Source organism: Hyperolius riggenbachi, chromosome 12, assembly GCF_040937935.1.
Source record: "Hyperolius riggenbachi isolate aHypRig1 chromosome 12, aHypRig1.pri, whole genome shotgun sequence".
Taxonomy (NCBI): domain Eukaryota; kingdom Metazoa; phylum Chordata; class Amphibia; order Anura; family Hyperoliidae; genus Hyperolius; species Hyperolius riggenbachi.
In genome coordinates, this window is record NC_090657.1 from 90,739,229 (window position 1) to 90,761,699 (window position 22,471).

At 43.2% G+C, this 22,471-nt stretch overlaps 1 protein-coding gene across 5 annotated transcripts in view; it reads left to right on the forward strand.

Moving 5' to 3' along the window:
• Positions 1 to 22,471, forward strand: part of LOC137541038 (inactive phospholipase C-like protein 2) — a 478,057-nt gene that overhangs the window by 364,245 nt on the left and 91,341 nt on the right. For all 5 annotated transcript variants that reach the window (XM_068262181.1, XM_068262185.1, XM_068262182.1 and 2 more), the window contains one exon: positions 21,399 to 21,474. In XM_068262181.1, coding sequence (XP_068118282.1) covers positions 21,399 to 21,474 — 76 coding nt within the window. The remainder of the gene's footprint in view (positions 1 to 21,398; positions 21,475 to 22,471) is intronic.

Here is a 22,471-nt window from a genome sequence, read left to right on the forward strand (position 1 = left end):
GTTTGTATAAAATCTTTTTCATTTTCCCGTCTCTGGTTTCCTTTAAGAAGCAGACTACAAATCTTTCAGTCCTCTTTAACTGCTGTTTCTCTTCATCCTTTTGCATCCAAACTGCAAGAACAACATATCCCCATAGATTTGGATTATCACCAATTTCCCAACCCTCTCCTTGATAAGTTTCATTGTAGTGTCTGTCCTACCCAGTTCACTGAAACTGTTCTGGCTACAAGAACCTATGCTTTACCATCAGCTCAATTTAATGGCTGCTATTACTTCTGCTATAAATTGTCTCTGCCTTAGGCATACAAGACTTTATTTTGTTTTTGCTCTCCTTTATTTAAAGGACAACTGAAGTGAAAAGAATATGGAAGCTGCCATATTTATTCCATATTTAAACAATTTAAGTTGCCTGGAAGCCCTGCTGATCTATTTGGCTGCAGTAGTGTCTGAATCACATCAGGAACAAGCATGCAGCTAATTTTGTCAGATCTAACAGTGTCAGAACTCCTGATCTGCTGCATGCTTGTTCAGGGGCTATGGCTGAATGTATTAGAGGCTGAGGGTCAGCAGGATAGCCAGGCAACTGGTATTGCTTAACCTCCCTGGCGTTCTATTAAGATCGCCAGGGTGGCTACGGGAGGGTTTTTTTTAAATAAAAAAAAAAAATATTTCATGCAGCCAACTGAAAGTTGGCTGCATGAAAGCCCACTAGAGGGCGCTCCGTATGCGCACTTCTGATCACCTCCGGCGATCAGAAGTAACAAGGAAGGCCGCAATGAGCGGCCTTCCTTGTTTCACTTTCCTCGTCGCCATGGCGACGAGCGGAGTAACGTCAAGGACGTCAGCCGACGTCCTGATGTCAGCCGCCTCTGATCCAGCCCTTAGTGCTGGCCGGAACTGTTTGTTCTGGCTGCACTGGGCTCGGGCGGCTGGGGGGGGACCCTCTTTCGCCGCTGCACACGGCGGATCGCCGCTGCACACGGCGGATCGCCGCGCTGCGGCGGCGATCAGGTAGCACACGCGGCTGGCAAAGTGCCGGCTGCGTGTGCTGCTTTTTATTTGATAGAAATCGGCCCAGCGGAGCCTGAGAAATCCTCCTGCGCAGGTTACCCCGAGCTGAGCTCGGGATAACCGGCAAGGGAGTTAAAAGGAAATCAATATGGCATCTTCCATATCCCTCTCACCACACTTGTTTTTTAAGTCAAAATGCTTTAGGGCCTGTTTCCACTACACGCAGATTGGATGCAGAATGGATGCAGAAAAACTGACTCCAATGAATGCCTATGGGTCTGTTTCCATGAAACGCCATTTTTCTGATGCAGATGTTCCCATAGGCATTCATTGGAGTCAGTTTTTCTGCATCCATTCTGCATCCAATCTGTGTGTAGTTGAAACAGGCCCTTAGTTTTATCCACTCCAACACCATTTCATGCTAATACCCCCTTTTTCTTGGAGCACAGTGGGGCCGGATCTCTTCTCTTTTCCATCAATACCTGTGGCATTGTCAGCCTATTAACTCTTGTTTATTCCAAAGTCACTTGTATATGGATGACACCCAAATGTATTTATCTGTTTCTTTAAATCCTCACATTGTTCAAAACGCACCTGAAGTCGAGGAATATAGAAGCATACATACAGTTAGGTCCATAAATATTTGGACAGAAACAACCATTTTCTAATTTTGGTTCTGTTCATTACCTCAATGAATTTTAAAACAACTCAGGTGCAGTTGAAGTGCAGACGTTCAGCTGTAATTCAGTGGGGTGAACAAAACGATTGCATAAAAATGTGAGGCAACTAAACCATTTTTTACCCATCCTCTTCATTTCAGGGAACAACATAAATAACCAAATATAAAATGTTCATTTGTAATATTTGGGGCAACCTGAAGTCTTGAAATCCCGGACATAACCAGATGCTGGGAATACTCCTTATTAATGCTCTGCCAGGCCTTTACTGTAGCGGCTTTTAGTTGCTGTCTGTTTGTGGGCCTTTCTGTTTGAAGTTTAGTCTTCAACAATTGAAATACATGCTCAATTGGGTTAAGATAAGGTGGCTGATATGGCCATTCAAGAATTTTCCCCTTCTTTGCTTTAATAAACTCCTGGGTTGCTTTGGCTGTATGTTTTGGGTCATTGTCCATCTGTATCATGAAACACTGCCCAATCATTTAGCTTGATTTGAACAGACTGTGTCTCTGAACACCTCAGAATTCATTTCACTGCTTCTGTCCTGTGTCACATCATTAATAAACACTAGTGCCACTGGCAGCCATGTCCAAGCCATCACACTGCTTCCGCCGTCTTTTACAGATGATGTGGCATGCTTTTGATAATGAGCTGTTCCATGCTTTCTCAATACTTTTTTCATGCCATCATTCTGGTAGAGGTTGATCTTGGATTCATCTATCCAAAGTTCTGTTTTTTCCAGAACTGTGTTGCCTTTTTTAGCCTGAGTAACAAGAATGCGCATAAAGGGGCCACAGAAAAGAGTGTGTGTGTGTTGGGGGGGGGGGGGGAGAAGAGAAAAGGAGGGCGAGATGCAGGCCTAACAGGAGTAAAACACACAGAAGAGCATAGCCTCTTCCTGTCTGTTAACCATCGACTTCTAAGTCTGTGATGTTAATGGGTGTATTCGGGGTCCCTGAATCCACCCGTTAAAATCATCGACTTAGAAGCAGCAGAGGATACAGGAAAAAACGGCCACAGTGCAGCGGTATGTCAGCATTAAAGGCACATACCTCAATTGACACAATCAAAAAAAACTTTCTTTAGGTTTCCTTTTACTTCTCATGTTGCTGACGGTCTAATTGCAGACATCTTTTTTCATGTACACTCGCCTTCTTGAACTCTTCTGTTCTTGAGCAGAGCAGAAGTTGTAATCTTTCTACCTCCAGAATACGCCTACTTTCCTGACATAACTATTAACATTTACAACACACAAACAACTTTGGTTCCAAAAGCTCATTGTTAAAGGCTAACATTTGATTCAGCAATGTCATTCAAACATCACCTTTCCAAGTTCTTCTCCTGTCATCTCCTATTACAAACTCATCCCACTCATCTATTCTTTGCTAGCAATATGAGGATGCCACTAAAATGCTAGTTTAGGTCCTCATATTCTAACAAGTAGACTACTGTAATATCTTTCTCTGCAGTCTACTAGTGCAACGACTTGGCCTGCTCCTGTCCATGCTGAATTCTGCTGCTCACCTCATCCATGTCTCTCTGCCAGCTTGGTGTTCGAATTCACAACAATCATTCTGAATTCACCTACATCACACTTTAGCACCATTCAGTACTGAACCTGCGGACGGGGTCAGGATAGTTCACTTACATGCACTTCAAGGTGTTTCACATGACTCCATACTTCCTCCTTCCAAAGCCGAACAGAGGAAGTATCGCAACCACTTGAAACATGCCGTGAACCTGTCCGCAGATTTAGTGCTGAAGGTTGGTGTTTGGGTGCATTCAGAATGATGTTTCCAAGCATCTACTACTGCTTTTTATTAGCTAAAATATTTTTTTCAAAAAATTACAATTTTTGTACTTAAAATGAGGCTGAATCGATTTTGAAAAAACAAAAAAAAAACAGATACATACCTAAGGTGAGGGAAGGCTCTGGGTTTTATAGAGCCTTCACTCTCCTCTCCTGGTCCCCTCGTTCCAGCGTTGTCACCCCTGTTATTGGTCTCTGACTGATAGGTTGGAGACTGCTCTCTTCTGCGTTGGAAGGCTTCAGAAGTCTTCAGGAGCCCGAGTGCTCAAAAGACAGACGGCTCCGTAGTGCGCCAAAGACTTCCAAAGCCTCCCACATCGGGAGATTTGAATGGGGGGAGACAGCCCTGAAACAAGGGGACAGTAAGAGGCTGGAAGGCTCCATAGGACCCAGTGCCTTCCCCCTTCTTAGATAAGTATCTGTTTGTTTTTATTTCATGTTTGCTTTAAGGCTATCAAGCCCACATAACCTCTTGTAACCATCAGAAGTGCTACCCCCTAGGGTACGTGTACAACATGCTGAGATCCTAGGTGATCTAGGATTCAGTTCAAGCTTCCTACTCTAACCAACAAAATAGTTCCCATTCTGCCTCTACCATACACCAGTATGATAATATCCAGGGACTATCCAAAATTGCTCCATCACCTATGTTCTCTGGTGTTCTCCACTGTTGTTATAATCTCAGTACCCGTATATCTTTGAATATAAATCAACCTGGTGTATAAGTCGACTCCAATATTTGACCCTCTTAAGCTGGAATTTCTTATTGACTCCAATATAAATCCACCCAGCAAAGTTAATGGCTGCACTTGGGGGCCAGGAAGAATTAACAGCTGCACTTGGGGACCAGTAGGGGTAATGACTGCACTGTGTACAGTATTGCAGCCATTAACCCCCCCCCCATCCCTTAAAGGAAACCAGAGCTGAAAAAGATACATATTTTTTTTAAATAACTGGGGCTTCCTCCAGCCCTGTAAGGATAGATATCGCTGCCGTCCTCAGCCTTCTGCAGCTCCATTACCAAGTCCTGCAACTTCAGCCAGTCGCGGCCACTCTGACATGAGAGACGTGCGCTCTCTATGTATATCTCCAGCAGCCACCTTTGCAGTACTGGATTCATTCCAGTACTGTAGAAGAGACAAGAGTGCTCCTTTGGTGTAATACTTTCTTTACTTTAAAAATTCACGCATAAAAATTGCACTTACAATGTTGATAAAATCAATAGCGCTTCTCAGGCCTGCCAGCCGTCCTCTCCAACCCTGTGCTTGGCCAAAGCGACAGGTGCAGTGTCTCCCGACATGGAGCAGGAAACCTGTTCTACCTAGGTCACTGGCACCACCCAACAACCAGGAGCAGTACCTTGGAATTATTGAAGTCTATCCTAAGTGAGAGGGCAGCGCAGGAAAATTTCTTTTTAACATTATTCATTCCAGTACTGCAAAGGTGTTTTCTCAACCTCCACTATGTATCCTTCCACAAGGCTGCTCTTATAATAGGACTTGCCACGTCTATGACTATGATGTAACAATAGCAAAATTTAAAAATAAAAAAAAAAATCAATTTAATGACTCATTGGTAATACGTTTGTATACCTAAGTGTGTGGTTATGTTCAGCTGTTTCTATTTTTGTACTTTTTCGATAAATGGAAGGCTGAAAGGCCTTTACATTGTTGATTCAGCACTGGCTTTCAATTCAGGGCTACATAAAGAGCCATTAACTCTAAAACAGGAAAGGCCAAGCACAGAGGTAGAGAGCGCGTATGGTCTCTCTCTCTCTCTCTCTCTCTCTCTCTCTCTCTCTCTCTCTCTCTCTCTCTCTCCCTCCCTCTCTCTCTCTCTCTCTCTCTCTCTCTCTCTCTCTCTCTCTCTCTCTCTCTCTCTATATATATATATATATATATATATATATATATTCTGTACCTTTACAAAACTTGCAGTTTACGGTTTCACACCATATGTTCATGTTCTGCATAGCTTGGGGAAGCAATGTACTGCACAGAAATGGAAAATATATCACAGCCAGGCAGTCTGCAATGCATCTGCACAAGCTATATGTACTCCTGCTCTATTTATATACTTTATTTAAAGCCTAATTGCCCCATTACAGTACATCTACCAGGGATTCCAGGCAACTTTTCAGATGTAATCCCCTACCCATGCCTTTATCTCTATGCTCTCAGAGTCATCACAGGCCCAGGCCACATCTCATTGTTTACAGTAAGGCAGTCTGAACCGGCTGAAGTCCAGTCTACAAAGCAGAACTAAGAGCAAATGGAAAAGCCATGGGAGTCTTCTCTATATGAATTCCCTTTCCAAATTTGGCCATTTAGGATCATATGGAATTGGGACTTCTGCTTCCGTTTGCAACTCTGGAAACCGCTTTTTCAATGTTTTTACTTATTTCCTGTGAGGGCAAACACTGATCCATCTACATCAAGCAGATGCATGGCACAAGAGAACTTAGCATGTTTATTTTTTTAAATAGGTAGACACTTACAGGGGTGGATCCAGCTTCAAAATTTTCGGGAGGCACGATGGCTGGCTGGTGGGGTCCATTTGGGTGATGAAAATTGATGTCTGTATGGCAATCTTTCAATATTTTTTGCCTAACTCAAGTAATAATTTTAAGGCTAACTATTTCATGGTAAGAACCAAATGATAACATCACAAGCAGCACTCAGAGGTTTTTGAGCAGAGCAAATTGTCCTAATGATGGTGCTATTATTGAAGAAACCTTGCCTAGAGATATACTTGACTAGTTTGTTGGCATGCTTTAAAGGAAAACAGAGACGGAGAAAAAAAAAGTTTTATACACACCTGGGGCTTCCTCAAGCCGCATGTGCACGGATCGCTCCCATGCCGCCGTCTTCTGCTGCCTGCAGCTCTGGTGCCAGGTCCCGTAACTTCTTTCAGTTGTGCCCAGTCTGCGCAAGAGAAGTGCGCTCTTTACTTATCCCTCCGGCGGCCGTGGATCTGTGCGCATGGGGCTGGAGAAAGCCCCGGGTATGTATAAAAAAAAAAATGTCCCCTTCTCTGTCGCCTCTGCTACACTTTAATCCTTACTTGCTAACAAGCTGCTCCTGTGTGGACAGATCACAGACAAATCATTCCAACCGCTTGTGACTCACGACTCTACAAGCAAGGGGAGGGGGAAAAGGCAGGAGGGAGAGAAACTCTGTGTGTTTAATTCCTTATCTTTGTAGCTAAGTATTGCTGGAGACTAGAGCTTGTATTTTAAGCTTTGAATCAGGATTATTATCCTGATTCAAAACTTCCTGTCTGCAAAATACAAACTCTACTTTATGTCCTAATTTAAAATAAAAACCGTAAGCTTTCAGCTTGTAAGCCTTCGTCAGACTCTATTCCTGTTGACTGACAATGGTAGAACATACAATCAGCAGGCTTACATTAGTTACAAGGGATCTGGCAAGGGTTGTGAGGTATTTACGGCAAATGGATAAGATCCTTAGTTTACTTAGTGCCTTCATAGACTCAAGCTGAAATGGAGAGTTTTTTTTGTTCAGACCCTATCACTGTACATTCCTGGAGCCTGGAAACAGTTAACTGTATGTTACTGAGCAGGGGGGCACAGTATTTTCCAAGGGGGGGTTGGACATTGTCCCAGCGTGCCCCAATGTAGTGCCGCCCATGCGCATTTATTCTCTGTGCTTGTGTTCCCATAAATCTGGCCATCTGATGGAGAAGTTACTAGGGGTCTCATCCTGTAGCAATTATGTATTATGTAAAATGTTACAAGACTAAACCTATCAGGAACAGCCTTGCTTTGGTAGGGAGATTATAACAAATGGAGGTAGCCTCCAGAATCCACCTGTAAGTGAAACGATTTTACATGTTAGGATAACTGAATTCTTTTAGCTTCGAAAAAAAACCAATTAGAAACATAGTATTATGCATTTTCATAATAGGACATTATTGAACAGAACAAGGAGTGTTAAAGATAAACAGATATGGTCAGTTTCTCATTAAGCATGTTCACTGGTTTGATCATGTGATCAATTTATAGGTCTCTGGCTGGTTGAAGTAGCTGTCACGTGGCAAAATAATTTCTTGATTTCTTTGAAATCATGTACACTAAATGGTTTCTAATCCTAAAATAAGGAATATGTGAGGTACCAGTGTTGACTAACGTTTTTGTTTTGTGTTTTTTCAAACTTGAAATTTTTTATTGAGTGAACATCAAAAACAATACAATGGTTCAAATTAGTTTTCAGTTTTATTACCGACTATTTAAATAACCAAAACGTCATGGACAAAATACAGAAAGCAAGTACAGGTAGTTCCCGACTTACGAACGGCCGACTTACGAACGATCCGCCGACTTACGAACTACATGGATTCAGTCACGTTTTTAAAATGGAAATACAGGCGCTGCTCCAAATAAAAGTATCCTTCGCCAGCTGCTCAGGAGGAAACCACATCCACAGTAGGTGTCACAAAGTCTAAGCAAAAAACTCCACAGCGCTAGGAAGCATCAAGGTATCTGCAGTTCCACCACAGTGTAAACATTCAGAGAGTGACCATCACCGAGAAAAATTCATCAAAAGGTCACTCACTGTCATCAAAATACCATAGTTTAATAAAATTCAAGGTACATAGCACATATACAATAGCTTACTTTAAGGGTCCTTTTGACAGGGACCCTTGGTAAAAACAAGCATGTAGTGTATACCAATACACAGTTTAAAAGGTCTCACGGAATCAATAATTTTGCCCAGTCTCCAGTTCCGACCGGTTTCGGCTTTCCGCCGTCGTCAGGGAACGCTGGAGACTGAGCTACTGGGCAGAATTTATAAAGAGTTACTTTAATAGATGGTGTATCGAGCCGTTACAAACGTAATCACCGGTGAGCGTGATTTTCCGGTAGGCTCATTCTCTGATAGGTCAGAAAACATCACGTGTGCAGCGCACGGGAGCCTGGGATGCAAGTACGTCACCAGGGAATCCCACAGTGCGTTCCTATTGGACAGAGCGGGCCAGCGCATTAGCATGACGCCGCGCAAGAAGGCGTAATAACAGCCGCCTCCATGATTGGCTGCAGGCATAGTGCACCTTGGGATATGTAGTCTATAACATTTCCATGGGAACAAGCCCCCCAAAAAATTTCAAATTGGACTTGTAGTTTATGAGAAAATCGATTTTAAAAAATTCAAAGAAAAAATGGCTTTTAAACTTGTATAAGCAGGCACATAGTGCAGATTTGAAACAGAGGGGGACACTGGAGGCACAGGGGGGCACAGAAGAGGTACAGGGGACAGAGAGGGCAGAGTGTTCCGACTTAAGAACAGATTCAGGTTGAGATCGAACCTACAGTCTCTATCTCGTTTGTTAACCGGGGACTACCTGTATACAATTTGTGAGTGAAATTCAATGGTTAACCAAGGCTATATGTATCAACAATCAGCAATTCAAATTATACTAAATCGGTAACAAAACCAACAAAAGAACGACCAAAGTGTTGGTCAGAATTTTAATAAGAATGAAATGGATGACTCCATGCATATAGTTTACAACTTAAGGGTATATTGATTCTTGTCTGACCTAATGTATATTTGCTAAGGATGATATCATTTAGTGACAGTATTGTTACAAAATAGTTGTTTACGTCAATAGTCTGTGTTCCATATCCAAGTTAAGTTTGGCTGTTTTTAAAACCGTAGAATCCATTTATAACTAACTCCAAGGGATGAGGAAAAGTACGGTAGTTTACTATATCTGAATTGGTCATGCATAGTATATTTATACAGACACATTTGTTGGGACCTGAGGAACTGAGTTTACTATATCCAGAGGTTTACTATTTTAGAGTTTACTATAACGATGTTCTACTGTATATAATCTATGTCTGGTGGTTCAATGTTTTTCCATACTGTGGATATTGCCTGTCTGGCGCAAAGTAGATGAATTATTTCAAGTTTGTGTTCTCTGTATCACTCATACCTATATGTAGAATCTTCTCCTAGTCTGATTGATGTTCCAGGCTGTATGCCATTTATTTTATGATGATCTATCATTGGTACATCCAAGGTGCATGACTTTACATTTATCAACATTAAATTTCATATGTCACGAGCCTGCCCATATGGCCATGTTGTCAAGGTCCTGTTGTAATTTGTCACTTATCTGTGTTAGTGTTGATAATTCTGCATAATTTTGTGTTATCTGCAAAGATGGCTACATTACTCTGTATTCCGTCTTCTAGATCATTAATAAATACATAGAATAGAATTGGACCAAGTACTAACCCCTGCGGTACCCCACTTCTAACAGTTTCACATTTTGAGTATGTTCCGTTTACCACTACTCTTCTATCCCTTAAAGGGAACCAGAGATGAACGTTTCACACAAAATAAACATATCACTCGGTAGCCTGTAAAGAATAAATGCTCTACCTGATAATTTTGCCGCTCTGGTGTGCCTTTTTTAGTGTTTTTTTATCCATTATTGCTCCAGGAAAAATCCAATATGGCCGCCGGCTCATATCCCTTCTGCTTCCGGGTTATGAGTTGTTCTGGATGTGCTGTCTAGGCTATATGAGACTAGGCTGCTGTCTAGGCTATATGAGAAAGGCTGCTGCAGCCTTTCATCTGTGTGCTTTCATTTTGGTATGATGTGCAGCTGCCTGTAGGAAGTCTCTCTCATAGGAATGAAACTGCAGTCATCATCATTATCTATACCAGGGGTCTCAAACTCGCGACCCGCGGGCCATTTGCGGCCCTCGGTACAATATTTTGTGGCCCGCGCTGGCAAAAGCAAAAGAGACACGGAAGCGAACTATTTTACCTTATAGTTCGCTTCAGTGCTCCCAAGTAATCCGCCGCATCCCCGCCGCTAAACGAGGGCTGCAGAGCCCCCAAATCCCCTGGGCAAACATCCACGACTGCGCTGAGGGGCAGAGCTTCCAGCTGTAGCTCTGCCCTCCTGACGTCAATCGCCGCCTCTCCCCGCCCCTCTCTGTGAAGGAAGAGTGAGAGGGGCGGGCAGAGGCGGAGATCCGCGGCGGTTGACGTCAGGAGGGGCAGAGCTGAAGCTGAAAGCTCAGCCCCTTCCAGGAAATGCAAGCGGATTGCCCCCCGGGCGATTTGGGGGCTCTGAGCCCTCGTTTTGCGGCGGGACACGGCGGATAACTTGTAATGGGAGCACTGAAGCGAACTATAAGGTAGGACACTTCATGTTCAGAAGACATAATTAAAACAGTTAATAATGATATTTAAAGGGACTCCAAGCAGTGCAGAAACTATGGAAAAATGCATATCATTTTAAAGCCCCTGATGAGTTATCATTGACGAAACCGGTAGGGCGGGGCCTCAGGCGCGACGGCAGTGGAAGACGCAAATGTGGGAGAGCGGATGAGGACGTCTATGAGACAGTTGGCTTGGTGAAAATCCATTTGATGTATGACACCTTAAACGCAGTTGCTGGTCTGTAACCGGTCAGCCAAACAATCTGGTGAGCGTTGTATGTATCAGCGGTGTGGGGTGCATGCTGATAGCACACACACGCAGGGTGTCTCTGGTTTACAAACTTCACTGGTGGAGGGAGTTGTTTTGGAAGCTGTTTGAAACAGGATTACGCTATGTCCTTTCCCTTGTTGTGTTTTTTTGAGACGTATATAGGGGGAAGTTGCCGAGGAAAACTGCTGTGTGGATTAGTAATGAAGTGTGTTTGCTGATGTCTATAAATATCAGCCTCTGGACACCGGTGAGAGTACATTATTGAACATTGGTCCTACTCTATGTAAATGGGATGTGGAAAGAACCACTGATATAACTGAACTGATATGTTTAATTCCTGGACTGTGCAGAAGTATTATATGTATTAGAGTCCAACAATAGAGGACATTGTCAAAACAGGACTTTGAATAATCTAAGTCATTAGGTGGGGACGTTATATTGTATATTGTATTACACAGGGCGACTTTTTCAGCAGAATGGAGCTGCTGACTTTAGGAAAGAGTCGCCCTGTGTAATACAATGTAACTATGGAAAGATGGATATCATTTTAAAGCTCTCTTTCTCCTCTTTCTGACGACACCTAAATCGTCGCCCTACGCCTTTTAGTTTTCTTTATTTTCGTGATCGAAGTCGCGACCGCTGCAATTTCGATCGCGAAAATAGCGAAAACTAAAAGGCGTAGGGTGACTGTTTATATATCATTGGTAAGAGGAGAAAGAGAGCTTTAAAATGATATGCATCTTTCCATAGTTTTTGCACTGCTCGGAGTCCCTTTAAGGACTTTTTTTGTGAAATCCCTTATGTGGCCCAGCCTCATCCTGACTTTGCCTCCTGCGGCCCCCAGGTAAATTGAGTTTGAGACCCCTGATCTATACAGAGTGCACACAGATCATATTGCAGCCACACTTGTCTGTTGTTTCAGAGCTTCTCTCTCAGCAGCAGCAGCCCCTCCCATGTCATCAGAGCTCATAGTATGCAAAGCAGGAAAGCTGAGCCTCGAGGGGGCAGGCTTGGGCTTGAAAAGACTCCACAGAAGAGTGACTCAGCTATAATGATTCCAGGTCAAACGTAAGGTCCGTACACACGCCGGACAGGATGCAACGACTGGTCCGTCGTCACCTCCCGCTGGGTGGGCGTTCCAGCGACAGTCTGGCGTGTGTACAGTCTGTCTGCAGACTGATACGGCTGTTTCTGAGCGATCCGCCGGGCGGATCGCTCAGAAACAGCCGTATCAGTCCGCCGACAGACTGTACACCTGCCGGACTGTCGCTGGAACGCCCACCCAGCGGGAGGTGACGACAGACCCGTCGTTGCCTCCAGTCCGGCGTGTGTACGAACCTTTAGACTGAATGCTCAGTCGGGGATTCTTATCACAGCTGATTATATATTAATTAAGCAGATAAGAATGAAACTAAAAGCAGGGTAGGTGTTTATTGTCATGTTCCCACTGATAAATGTAATAAAATACATGAGGGTGCTTCGTCTCTGGTTCTCTTTAACCAGTTCTCTATCACATTTCCTCCTAGTTCCTATATCCTCAGCTTCTCCACCAGGCTATTGTGGGGAACAGTGTCAAAAGCCTTTGCAAAGTCCAAGTACACTACATCTATAGCTTTCCCAATATCCACATTTTCATTCACCACTTCATAAAAGCTGAGCATGTTGACATGTAGTAGTGTGCCTGTTTCTCCACATTCTCTCCAACATCTGTTGAATTTAGCTAATTTTACTGGGGTAATGTACCAGTGAACCATAATTTTAAGTGCAGTTTCCCAATGAGAGATACATACCATTAAGCTACACATACACTACATTCTCCTTACCCAACATAATTGTAATATTTTCTGATGACCGTTCAGTATGTGCGCAGGGGGCAGAGAGGCTAGCGCTGTTGCTTTGTAGCACTAAAGAAAAGGTTTGCATTTTGGCCCTGACACTATCTCCACGGAGTATGTATGTTCTCCCCATGTTTATGTGAGTTTTCTTCAGGCATACTGGTTTCACCACTGGTTTTTTTGCTTCCTCCCAAATTGGCCTTAAACTATAGTAAGGGCATTAGCATACGTCTATTGGCATGGCATTTAGATTGTGAGGTCTGTTGGAAGGGACAGTTCATGACATGAATTGGTCAATGTGTGCTGTAAAGTCTCAGGGCAAGACAAATGCATAATGAGGCCCACTCCTCAGTAGTCCACCAATTTGGCTGATATATATTTATTTGATCCCTATTGTAGTTCCTTTGGCAGCACAAACTAGGGTACTGGCTGCTCAACCTACCATCTCCTTAGGATAGCATGAGATGCCATGGTCATCTGAAGTAATCACAGAACATAATTGTGTGGCCATTTTACTTTCAGTTGATGGCCAAGAACATGTATGATGATCAGTTGAAATAAAGATATCAGTTTCCGTAATCCTCTGAGTTCAGGCACCCTTTAAACATAATAGCACAGTTTTTAAATCCCTTATAATACAACATGCATATTAGCCACGAGGAAAAGCAGTTAGTGTTCCTCACTTACAACCAACTGACTGCATTTATTTAAAACATGACTGAACACAGCCAGGTGATTGCAGCCAGTTTTTCTAGCTTGATGTTTAAGTCAAGTTGGCTGAGAAATCCATCATTCTTATTTAGACTGAATGATTCCTTATCGATTTGATCATTTTAGTGAATGGATGGCATCGTACAATCACATCTTAAAGGGGCACTATGGCGAAAAATTTTAAAATTTAAAATATGTGCAAACATAAACAAACAAGAAGTATGTTTTTTTCCAGAGTAAAATGAGCCATAAATAGGTAGTAGAAATCTGACAGAAGTGACAGGTTTTGGACTAGTCCATCTCTTCATAAGGGATTCTCAGGAAGGCTTTTATTCTTTATAAAGATATTCCTTATAAAGGATTTAAACTATGATGCTGGCCAGCTTCCCTTCTCGCTACAGTTTTTTGGCAGTTGGACAGAGCAACTGCCATTCACTAAGTGCTTTTGAAAATAAATAAATCCCTGAGAATCCCCTAAGAGATAAACTAGTCCAAAATCTGTCGCTTCTGTCAGATTTCTACTACCTTCTGTAAGTGACAGCAACACAGGAGAAAAGTAATTAATGGTTTATTTTACTCGTGAAAAAACATACTTCTTATTTGTATATGTTTGCACATATTTTAAATTTTACAATTTTTTGCCATAGTGCCCATTTAATGTGTTTTGCCAGCACTAGACTGACAGATATTGAGAAGTACTTAATGTGGCATAGAGTCAGAGGGTGATAGACACAGAATGTGACAGACACATAGAGGTCATCTGATTTATCCCAAAACAGTGTGCCTGTAGCTACCATTGAGAGTCTATTGATAGAGGTCACCCCCTGGGTTTACACGGAGATTAAATCATCACCAAGGGCCTGTTGCTATCAAGAGATACTTTTTCATTTTGCCATTTTTTCATTTCAAATGCATTGTTTATGAAAATGTATAAGTCTTTGGAACTGGCTTAGGTATTCAATGTTAAAACGGAGTTAAATAGTCTCTCTCTTTAGGGCTCCTTCACACTTGGAGCTGTTCCGTCCAATTTGAAGGAACGCAACTAGGATGCTGTAAGAAAAGTAACATGATAGTCTATTGACTTTCAGGTTACTGTTCACATTAGACAAAGCGCTCCAGAGCATTACGTTGTAATGCCTCTGAGAGCTTTTAATCGTATGGGGCAAGTGGTTTCCCATCGGTTGTATTAAGAACTAGTGCAGCTGATCTGCGTCAAACTGCAACTTCCCGTCATAACGCGTGCATGAAATCGGGTTTGTGCACGCATTAGCTAGTGTGAATGAGCCCTTAGTAATTTGGTGCCAAAATCTTAATATCAAAATGGTTTCCTGGTATTGGTCTGATCCAACAGCTTTATAGAGAGTGGTCATATTGGTGCAGCTCATGATTGGCAATGACCGTGCTAAAAATTCAGGAACTCTTCTCTGTTCAGTGTTTCTGGAAACTCAGAGGTATGCTAAAGCATTAATACAAGCCGCATGCTGTTTTCTCTGTTACTATTTCATAAACAGTATCACAGTTTTAAGTCCAAGACCAATACACTCAAAAACAGCTTCTAATTACTAGAAAAAGCAATACTTGAAAGTGTGCTTCCTCACGATATTCCGATTTGCAACACCAGTTAGCAATCCAATTATCAATCCGGTTCAAGACCAAACATTCCTCTTGTCTGTGTGCAACTCCTTAATAGACACTCTCTTCGCTGCTTGTGTCTATGTATCCTCAGAGAAAACTCAGGACACCCAAAGCTGACCAGCAAGCCTAAAACCCCATACACATGTACCACTTAACGACCGCCTAACGCCTAACTTCCTCCGTGAGCGGTATCCCTCTGCAGTGGCCCATAATGCCTTTATTGTTGAATCTATGGAACTGATCCTGACCCGTAATTGTTTTATTTTTGAGGGGCAGTATTACCATCAATTGAGGGGTACGTCCATGGGGGCGTCGTGTGCACCAGCCTATGCATGTCTCCATTTGGGACTCTGGGAAAGGGAGGAGGTGTTTCCAAGTCCCGAATATGGTGCACACGTCGCCCTCTGGATTAGGTACTTGGATGATGTACTGGTGGCGTGGACTGGAACAGCTGTGGAGCTTGGTGAATTCGTGGCCAAGCTGAATCAAAATAATAGAAATATTAGACTGACATACACATTTGGTATGGAAATCTCCTTCTTAGATCATATGTTAAAAGTGGAGGGGGAGACGGTTGTGACCACGTCTTTTTGTAAGCCTATGGCTGGGAATACACTTCTACATGCCGCCAGTCATCACCCAGTGCCCCTTAAGAGAGGTATCCCCTATGGTCAGTTCTTCCGGTTACGTAGGAACTGTGGCAGAGATGAGGATTTAAAAAAGGAATCCCGACTTATGTACCAACGATTCCGGGACGGGTTATTCCCAGTCAGTTCTGTGCAGGGCACTTAAGAGGGCTTGGGGCAAGGACCGGCAAGAATTGCTGGCCCCCAGGGGGATGCCGCGAAGTGCGGAGGTAGGGGGACATACGCGGCTCATAACCGGGTTTGGATCCCATTGGGAAGGTTTGAATGAATTACTTACAAAATTCTGGCCCATTTTGATTGCTGACCAGGAGGTTGCCAAAGTTGTAGGGCCACGCCCCCTTATCACTGCCAGGAGGGCACCTAACTTGAGAGATTATTTAGTAAATAGTGAGATACAGAGAAACCCCTCAACCTGGCTGGACCGTAGGAGGCCAGTTGGAATGTATAAATGTTCAAAATGCAAACTGTGTCCCTATGTTGAACGTACTAATGTCTTTCATAGCAGTGATGGAAAAAACGAGTTTACAATTAGGTCTTTCATAAACTGTGATACCACTAAAGTAATATATTAAATTCAATGCCCATGCAAACTCATGTACGTGGGCAAGACAAAAAGAAGTTTAAAGGAGCGGATATTAGAACATTTTGGAAAAATCACAGGAGGAAAAGCTACAGGGACAATATATGATCATTATAGGGAATATCATGACAACTCTTTGAGGGGAACAGTGGTGAAGGGATTATATAGTCTAAAGATCTCTGGGAGGAGGGGGGATTTTGATGAGGTTCTCTATTGCAAGGAAGCAATGTGGATCTTTAAGTTAGGTACAGTGACCCCCCTAGGTCTAAACGCGGAATTGGATCTTTCTCCGTTTCTGAGACATAATAGATACAGATAGTATTGGAACCAATCTTAGGCAAATTCACTGTATGTTATGTAGAAAATATATACTGCAGGGGTAATGCATGCAGTGTGAATGGTGCCGCAGTGATTAATGTACTATGCCACGGATAGATACGGACTTCCGCTTTGTTCTACTGTCCCTTCTGAGAATTTGCTTAATATGCACACATTGGTTTTTGCATAAATCTTTATGTGTGCGGATTTGCCCTGAATGATCAATATATATATCTACCTCCATAATGGCAGTGACATCCTGAGGGAACTTTCTCTGGAAGCTATATTTACAATAATAAGAACTGATATGTTTGTATCCATGGCCCAGTACAGCCTCCGTATGAACTAACAAGTAAAGCCTATTGGTTGTTATGGTTACACAATAGGAGGAGCTATGGGACTGTTTTTAAGCGAATGCAAAGGCCGCATAGGCCACACCCTGATGAAACGCCCAATGTGGGCGTGAAACGCGTCGGTGGGCGGAGTTCCGTCTGGCTGAGTGGTTGCATGCCAGTGACGTCACCTCCAGCGGCCGCAACAACCTTGTATCCAGTACCAGCGTGGCTGGCGTGGTTCGCGTGTTGAGTCCACACGCAATGAAGTCATCCATACCGGCAATCTGCGGGGACATTGGAGTTACTATGCGCATGGCCTCAAAATACTGGATCCTCCGTGAGGAATAAGTGGTACTGGATGGATATATAAGGAACCATTGTACGGGTGAGGCCCATCCATTTTTCAAATACATTATACCTAAGGCTGTGATGTGACAAGATATCCGGAAATTCTGATTCCTTATACTGGAACTTGTGATTTGAAAGTTGGAAGCCAAATTATCCATTGCTCATAACGGGCAAAGGGAGAGTGAGAGGGGGGCCCCCATTATACAATTGGGACATTGTGGCAGTTTGGAAGGTGGATGTATGCGCGGGCGATTGTGAGGTGAACATATAGCCTTTCAGGCTTAAACCAATGATTGTTTGATTTATACCCAACTATAGGCATTGGACCACTCATGCATGATTTAGGATCCGCATGTTTTGTTTTTTAAATGTGGGGAGGGTTTTATTGACTATTTGAGGGATTTATCCAGGGGACTGTGCTTTGTATTGAATCTTATTGTAATAAATTGATTTTGCATATTGGTATAAATATGGTGGCCCTATGACCTTTTATTGCCAAATAGTTATATACTCTTAAATATTTGGGTTGGCCCCACCCTATATTATGCAGGGATATTAACCAATACACAAAGTACCATCACCTTCCTATTTAATTCATTTATAACGCCGATAGGCGTCGGCAGGTCGCAAGTGGTTTCCCATGGAAACGGCTGCTCGTTCGAGCGGCCTTTCCATGTCAGTTCACGGAGGGTGTCTCTGTGAACAGCCTGTGAGCCGCGATCGGAAGAAGAAATCCCCGCTGCTTACATCATACAGCGCCGACATCTGATATGCTGAAGCCTAACAGAGGTGGCACAGGACGGATCGCCGTCCTCTGCGGCCCATAGGAAGAAGGGTAGGGAGGGAAGTACAGGGCGGCTGGGAATTGCTTTGCAGACCCCCCCCCCAGCAGGACATCTCCCTAGTGGGGAAAAAAGGGGGGTGGGGGAAGTCTGGTCACCCTGGCTATTTCACGATCTGTGCTGTGGGCTGTAGAGCCCACGCAGCACAGATCAGTGCAGCATAGCCTGGTCCTTAAGTGTTTAACAGTGGTCTTTTATGCAGCACAATTATCAAACAACTTTTGTTGTGAAACAAGTTGAACAACCAAAAAAAAGCTGCTTGCTATTGTTCACACAACTGATAAGATGTCCAACAGTTGGATTGACGTCTTATCAGTTGTTTGAACAATAGCAAGCAACTTTTTTTGGTTGTTCAACTTGTTTCACAACAAAAGTTGTTTGATAATTGTGCTGCATAAAAGACCGTTGTTGAGCATATGTATGGGGTTTTAGCTGTCACTCCCACCAGATTCCACAGACTCCGCCGCTGGCCTCTCCTCTGTTTACACCAACAGGCCCAGCAACACTGTAGAGACTAGAAACCAGGCTAACATAGTGTAAAACCATTTAGTTTAACATAACAATTGCTAGTACTACTCACAAACATAAGATAATTTCAATAAAACCCTGAGGACGTCTGCTCCACTAAGCGCACTGGTCACTTCCTGCCCATAAGACCAAACCCAACATGTTTCATCATCCCAAACACAAACCGTTCTGTAGTGGCACACCTTTCCGATATGTTGGGTGCTTGACCTAGGTGCCAAGCCACGACACCCACCGATTCAAATAGTAGCAATAAAGTCCAGTCAGCACACCTATGATTCTAATGCAGTGTTCTGATTTATTGCATATGTCAGCACAACTTGCGTTGACATATGCAATAAATCAGAACACTGCATTCAAATCATAGTTGTGCACACTGGACTTTATTGCTACTATTTGTATCATCATCCAACTTATCAGGACTGCCTCTGATAAGTCAGATGACGAAACACGTAGGTTTTGGCTTGAGGGCCGAAACCTACGTGGTGTAACGCTAAGAACAGCCTTCAGGGATTTTTGCATTATTCCCCGTTCTGGCATCAGGCCAATCAGAAAGTGAGGCTCTCTAGCGCTCGTTTCCTGTGGCCGAAAAGATTAATTGCATTGCAATGTATTATCAAAATATAGTTCTGTGCATGCACAGGGCGAATACATGCGGCGGACGGTTTTACATTTCTGCAGAGCCATATACTTGCATGACTTCCAGTTTGACTCACTACGCCATGCAAGATTCTTGACAACGCAGTGATGGGCTCGCAGCAGCTGAGCATCAAAAACGACACTTCCGCCACGGCGCATCACTGGTATGAAAGGCCCCATAGACTTTCTTTGCTGTGCGGCAACGCTATGAAAACGCCCCAGTGTGAGAGTGGCCCGAGGATACATGGACATGAGAAGTGATGAGAGTGTCTATTAAGGAGTTACACGCAGACAAGAGCGACATTTGGTCAAAAGCTGCATTGATAATTGGATTGCTAACTGTTGTTACAAATTGAAATATCGTGAGGAAGCACACTTACAAGTACTGTTTTTTTTTCTAATAAACAACATATTTATGTAACACTAAGAAGAAAGTGACCCCAGAAGCTCCTCTGTGCACCGAGCACAATGACGTGCTGCTCGTGCACGGATAGGACGACGGGAGAATAGGAGGAAGCCGGAGCATGTGCAGACCGCATGACCCGACTTCCGCTTCCAGGGTTACAGCGCGACTTTGCTAAGAGTCGAGCGCTGTAATAATAGCGCAGGAGATTTGGGAGCAGCCGGCGCCACCATAGGCCTTAAAGTGGACCCAAACTAAAAATACAAGATTTCAGAAATAAAATCTAGTTTCAAACTTATAATAATAAATAGCAGCCTTTTTTTCAGCTGCATGATGACAACTATAAAATATTTTACATTTATTGGAGGAACCCCTCCCTTCCTTTTAAATTGCCGGGATTTTTCCGGCAAACTGGTGGAGTAGATGGTGTCCGGCAATGGAGGAATTGCTAATGGCTGCCCCCAGTATAACCCTAGCTATAAAAAGAGAAGGGTGAAAAGCATGCACTGAAATGATCATAGGTTTGAAGGAGTGTTTATTTATCTTTCTATGTGTCAGAGTGGTGCAACTAAATATTTTTAATTAAAAAAATGTTTGGTTTGGGTCCGCTTTAATAGGAATTACGACTAAAGCGGTACTCAGTGAGTAACTTCGGCACCGTCAGAAAATGAAGCTGAAGTTGCTTTTAAAACATTGTAATTTGTCCTCCAGCAATAGCTGGAATCCGAATTACATCATTCCCCACTAGCCACGTGGACCTAGAGGGGGAACAGTAACTAACACCACTGGGAACTTGTGCAGCAGCAGGATAAGCCATATACCGGCTGTATCCTGCGCCCTAGTCTCCCGGCGGCAATTTCATATGTATGCGCTGAGAGTCCCCGGCCCCAATGCAATTTACACTGGCAGGACCAGGAGGAGAAAGCTTTACAAAACGGGCCGGTAAGAGAGAGATTATTACCAAGTATTCGTGGGTATGCTTAGATTAATACCCATGCCGCTTGCTCATGGTCCCTTTAAGACGTCACACTCCTGCATGAAGAGTGCAGTGAAGAAATAGTGAATACAACACCTGAATTTCATATTCATCCTTAATTGCTGATTCAGAATTTATTAGAGGCAGTGGATCAGCACAACAGTCAGGGAAGTACATTTTAAAAGGAAGTCAGCAATGGTACCTCCTATATTCCACTGACTTCAGGGTCCATTTAAAGTGGACCTGCATTTTTGCATAGGACAGAAGGAAAACATAGAGAATGTTTCCCCCTCATCTGTGACTAATCTCCACTGTAATTTGATCTCTCAGCTGTGTCAGCTCAGGAATCTCCTCTGCCACCACAGAGCTGCTGATTTGTAAACACAGGATGTTAATATGTCTGCTTCCATGAGAGCAGGAAGTAGGCATAATGCAGATATATTGCAGGATTTGTATCGGCTGTAACAAAGAAATGTTTTTCTTTAAAGGTCATTATGTTGTTGCTTCCCTTTTAGAGCACAGAGGTTCTGAGTTCAGGTCTACTTTAAGAGAAGAGGGACAGGGATGTTGGTTGAAAAAGAGGGACAGTTATTTTGTCCTTTTCTGGTCTAACTACGGCATCTTTATCTTTCAGTTCATACAAGCGAGTCGAACATTAATAGAGACTTCAGATGCTGTTTACAACAAAATCATTCAAGTGCAGAAAACAGGTAAGACATATTTTGCTTACAGTTTTCACTGTTTAACCTGCTGTGAGAGCCCTGCCAGTATCGAGGGAGGCTTTGGTGATGAATTCAAAAAGTAGGTCACTGGCTGTGTTCAGAGTCCAACATGTAGTGAGCTTTGGCAGCTTGATCTTTAACAGATTTGGCCATTGTGACACATCCAGACATCCAACTCCTGCCTAATGAATTGCACCGTGCTACAGCTAAGGGAAGAACCAGTGGCCTCTCCTGGAACTATTCTTCCCAAAAATTGGACAGAGGCTAAACAGCAAATAATAAAGATGGCCACTAATGGTCCAATTTCTAGCAAAAAAAATCATTCAAGCGATCAGATATTTATGATCGGATGTGGTCGGATAGGTTGTAAATAATCTCCGTTGATGGGCACAACAGATTACGAACGATTGGATTTGGATATTCTTGTCGATTGTGAAAGATGGGAAACAAAGATTAGTTAGTTGACGGCATATTTAACAATGTATTACGATATTTCACTTCCAATCAGCTGATTGACATATCTGTTTGTGACTGAACATTACATGTTGTAGTTGCTGTATTACTGTACAACACTTACTGCACAATATTCCTATACAGTATGGTGGTAGCAGAGCAATAGTTGATGCAGAGGACGCGACCTTATCGGGGCCCCTGTACCAGAGGAGCCTTCCTTCATCCATCCTTTTAGCTTTTCATTGGTGCTTTGCTGGTAATGATCAACTCTATATATGTGCGTTGAAAAATGTTTTTCCTCCTCTGATTGCACATTTATACTGAAAATGCGCTTGAAAGGTTTTGAGGCTCCATACCAATAAGGTGCTCAGAGGCCCCATCTAAAACTCACACTGAAGCCCCCAGGATCCTTTGCTACACCATTGGGTGGTGGGCGGGTGCAGCATGTCTGTAAGGATGTCTGCACCAGCCTGGTGTATGTGTGCACGCCTCTGAGTGGGGTTGAGAGTGTGGTGTTGTCGTGTGGCATGTT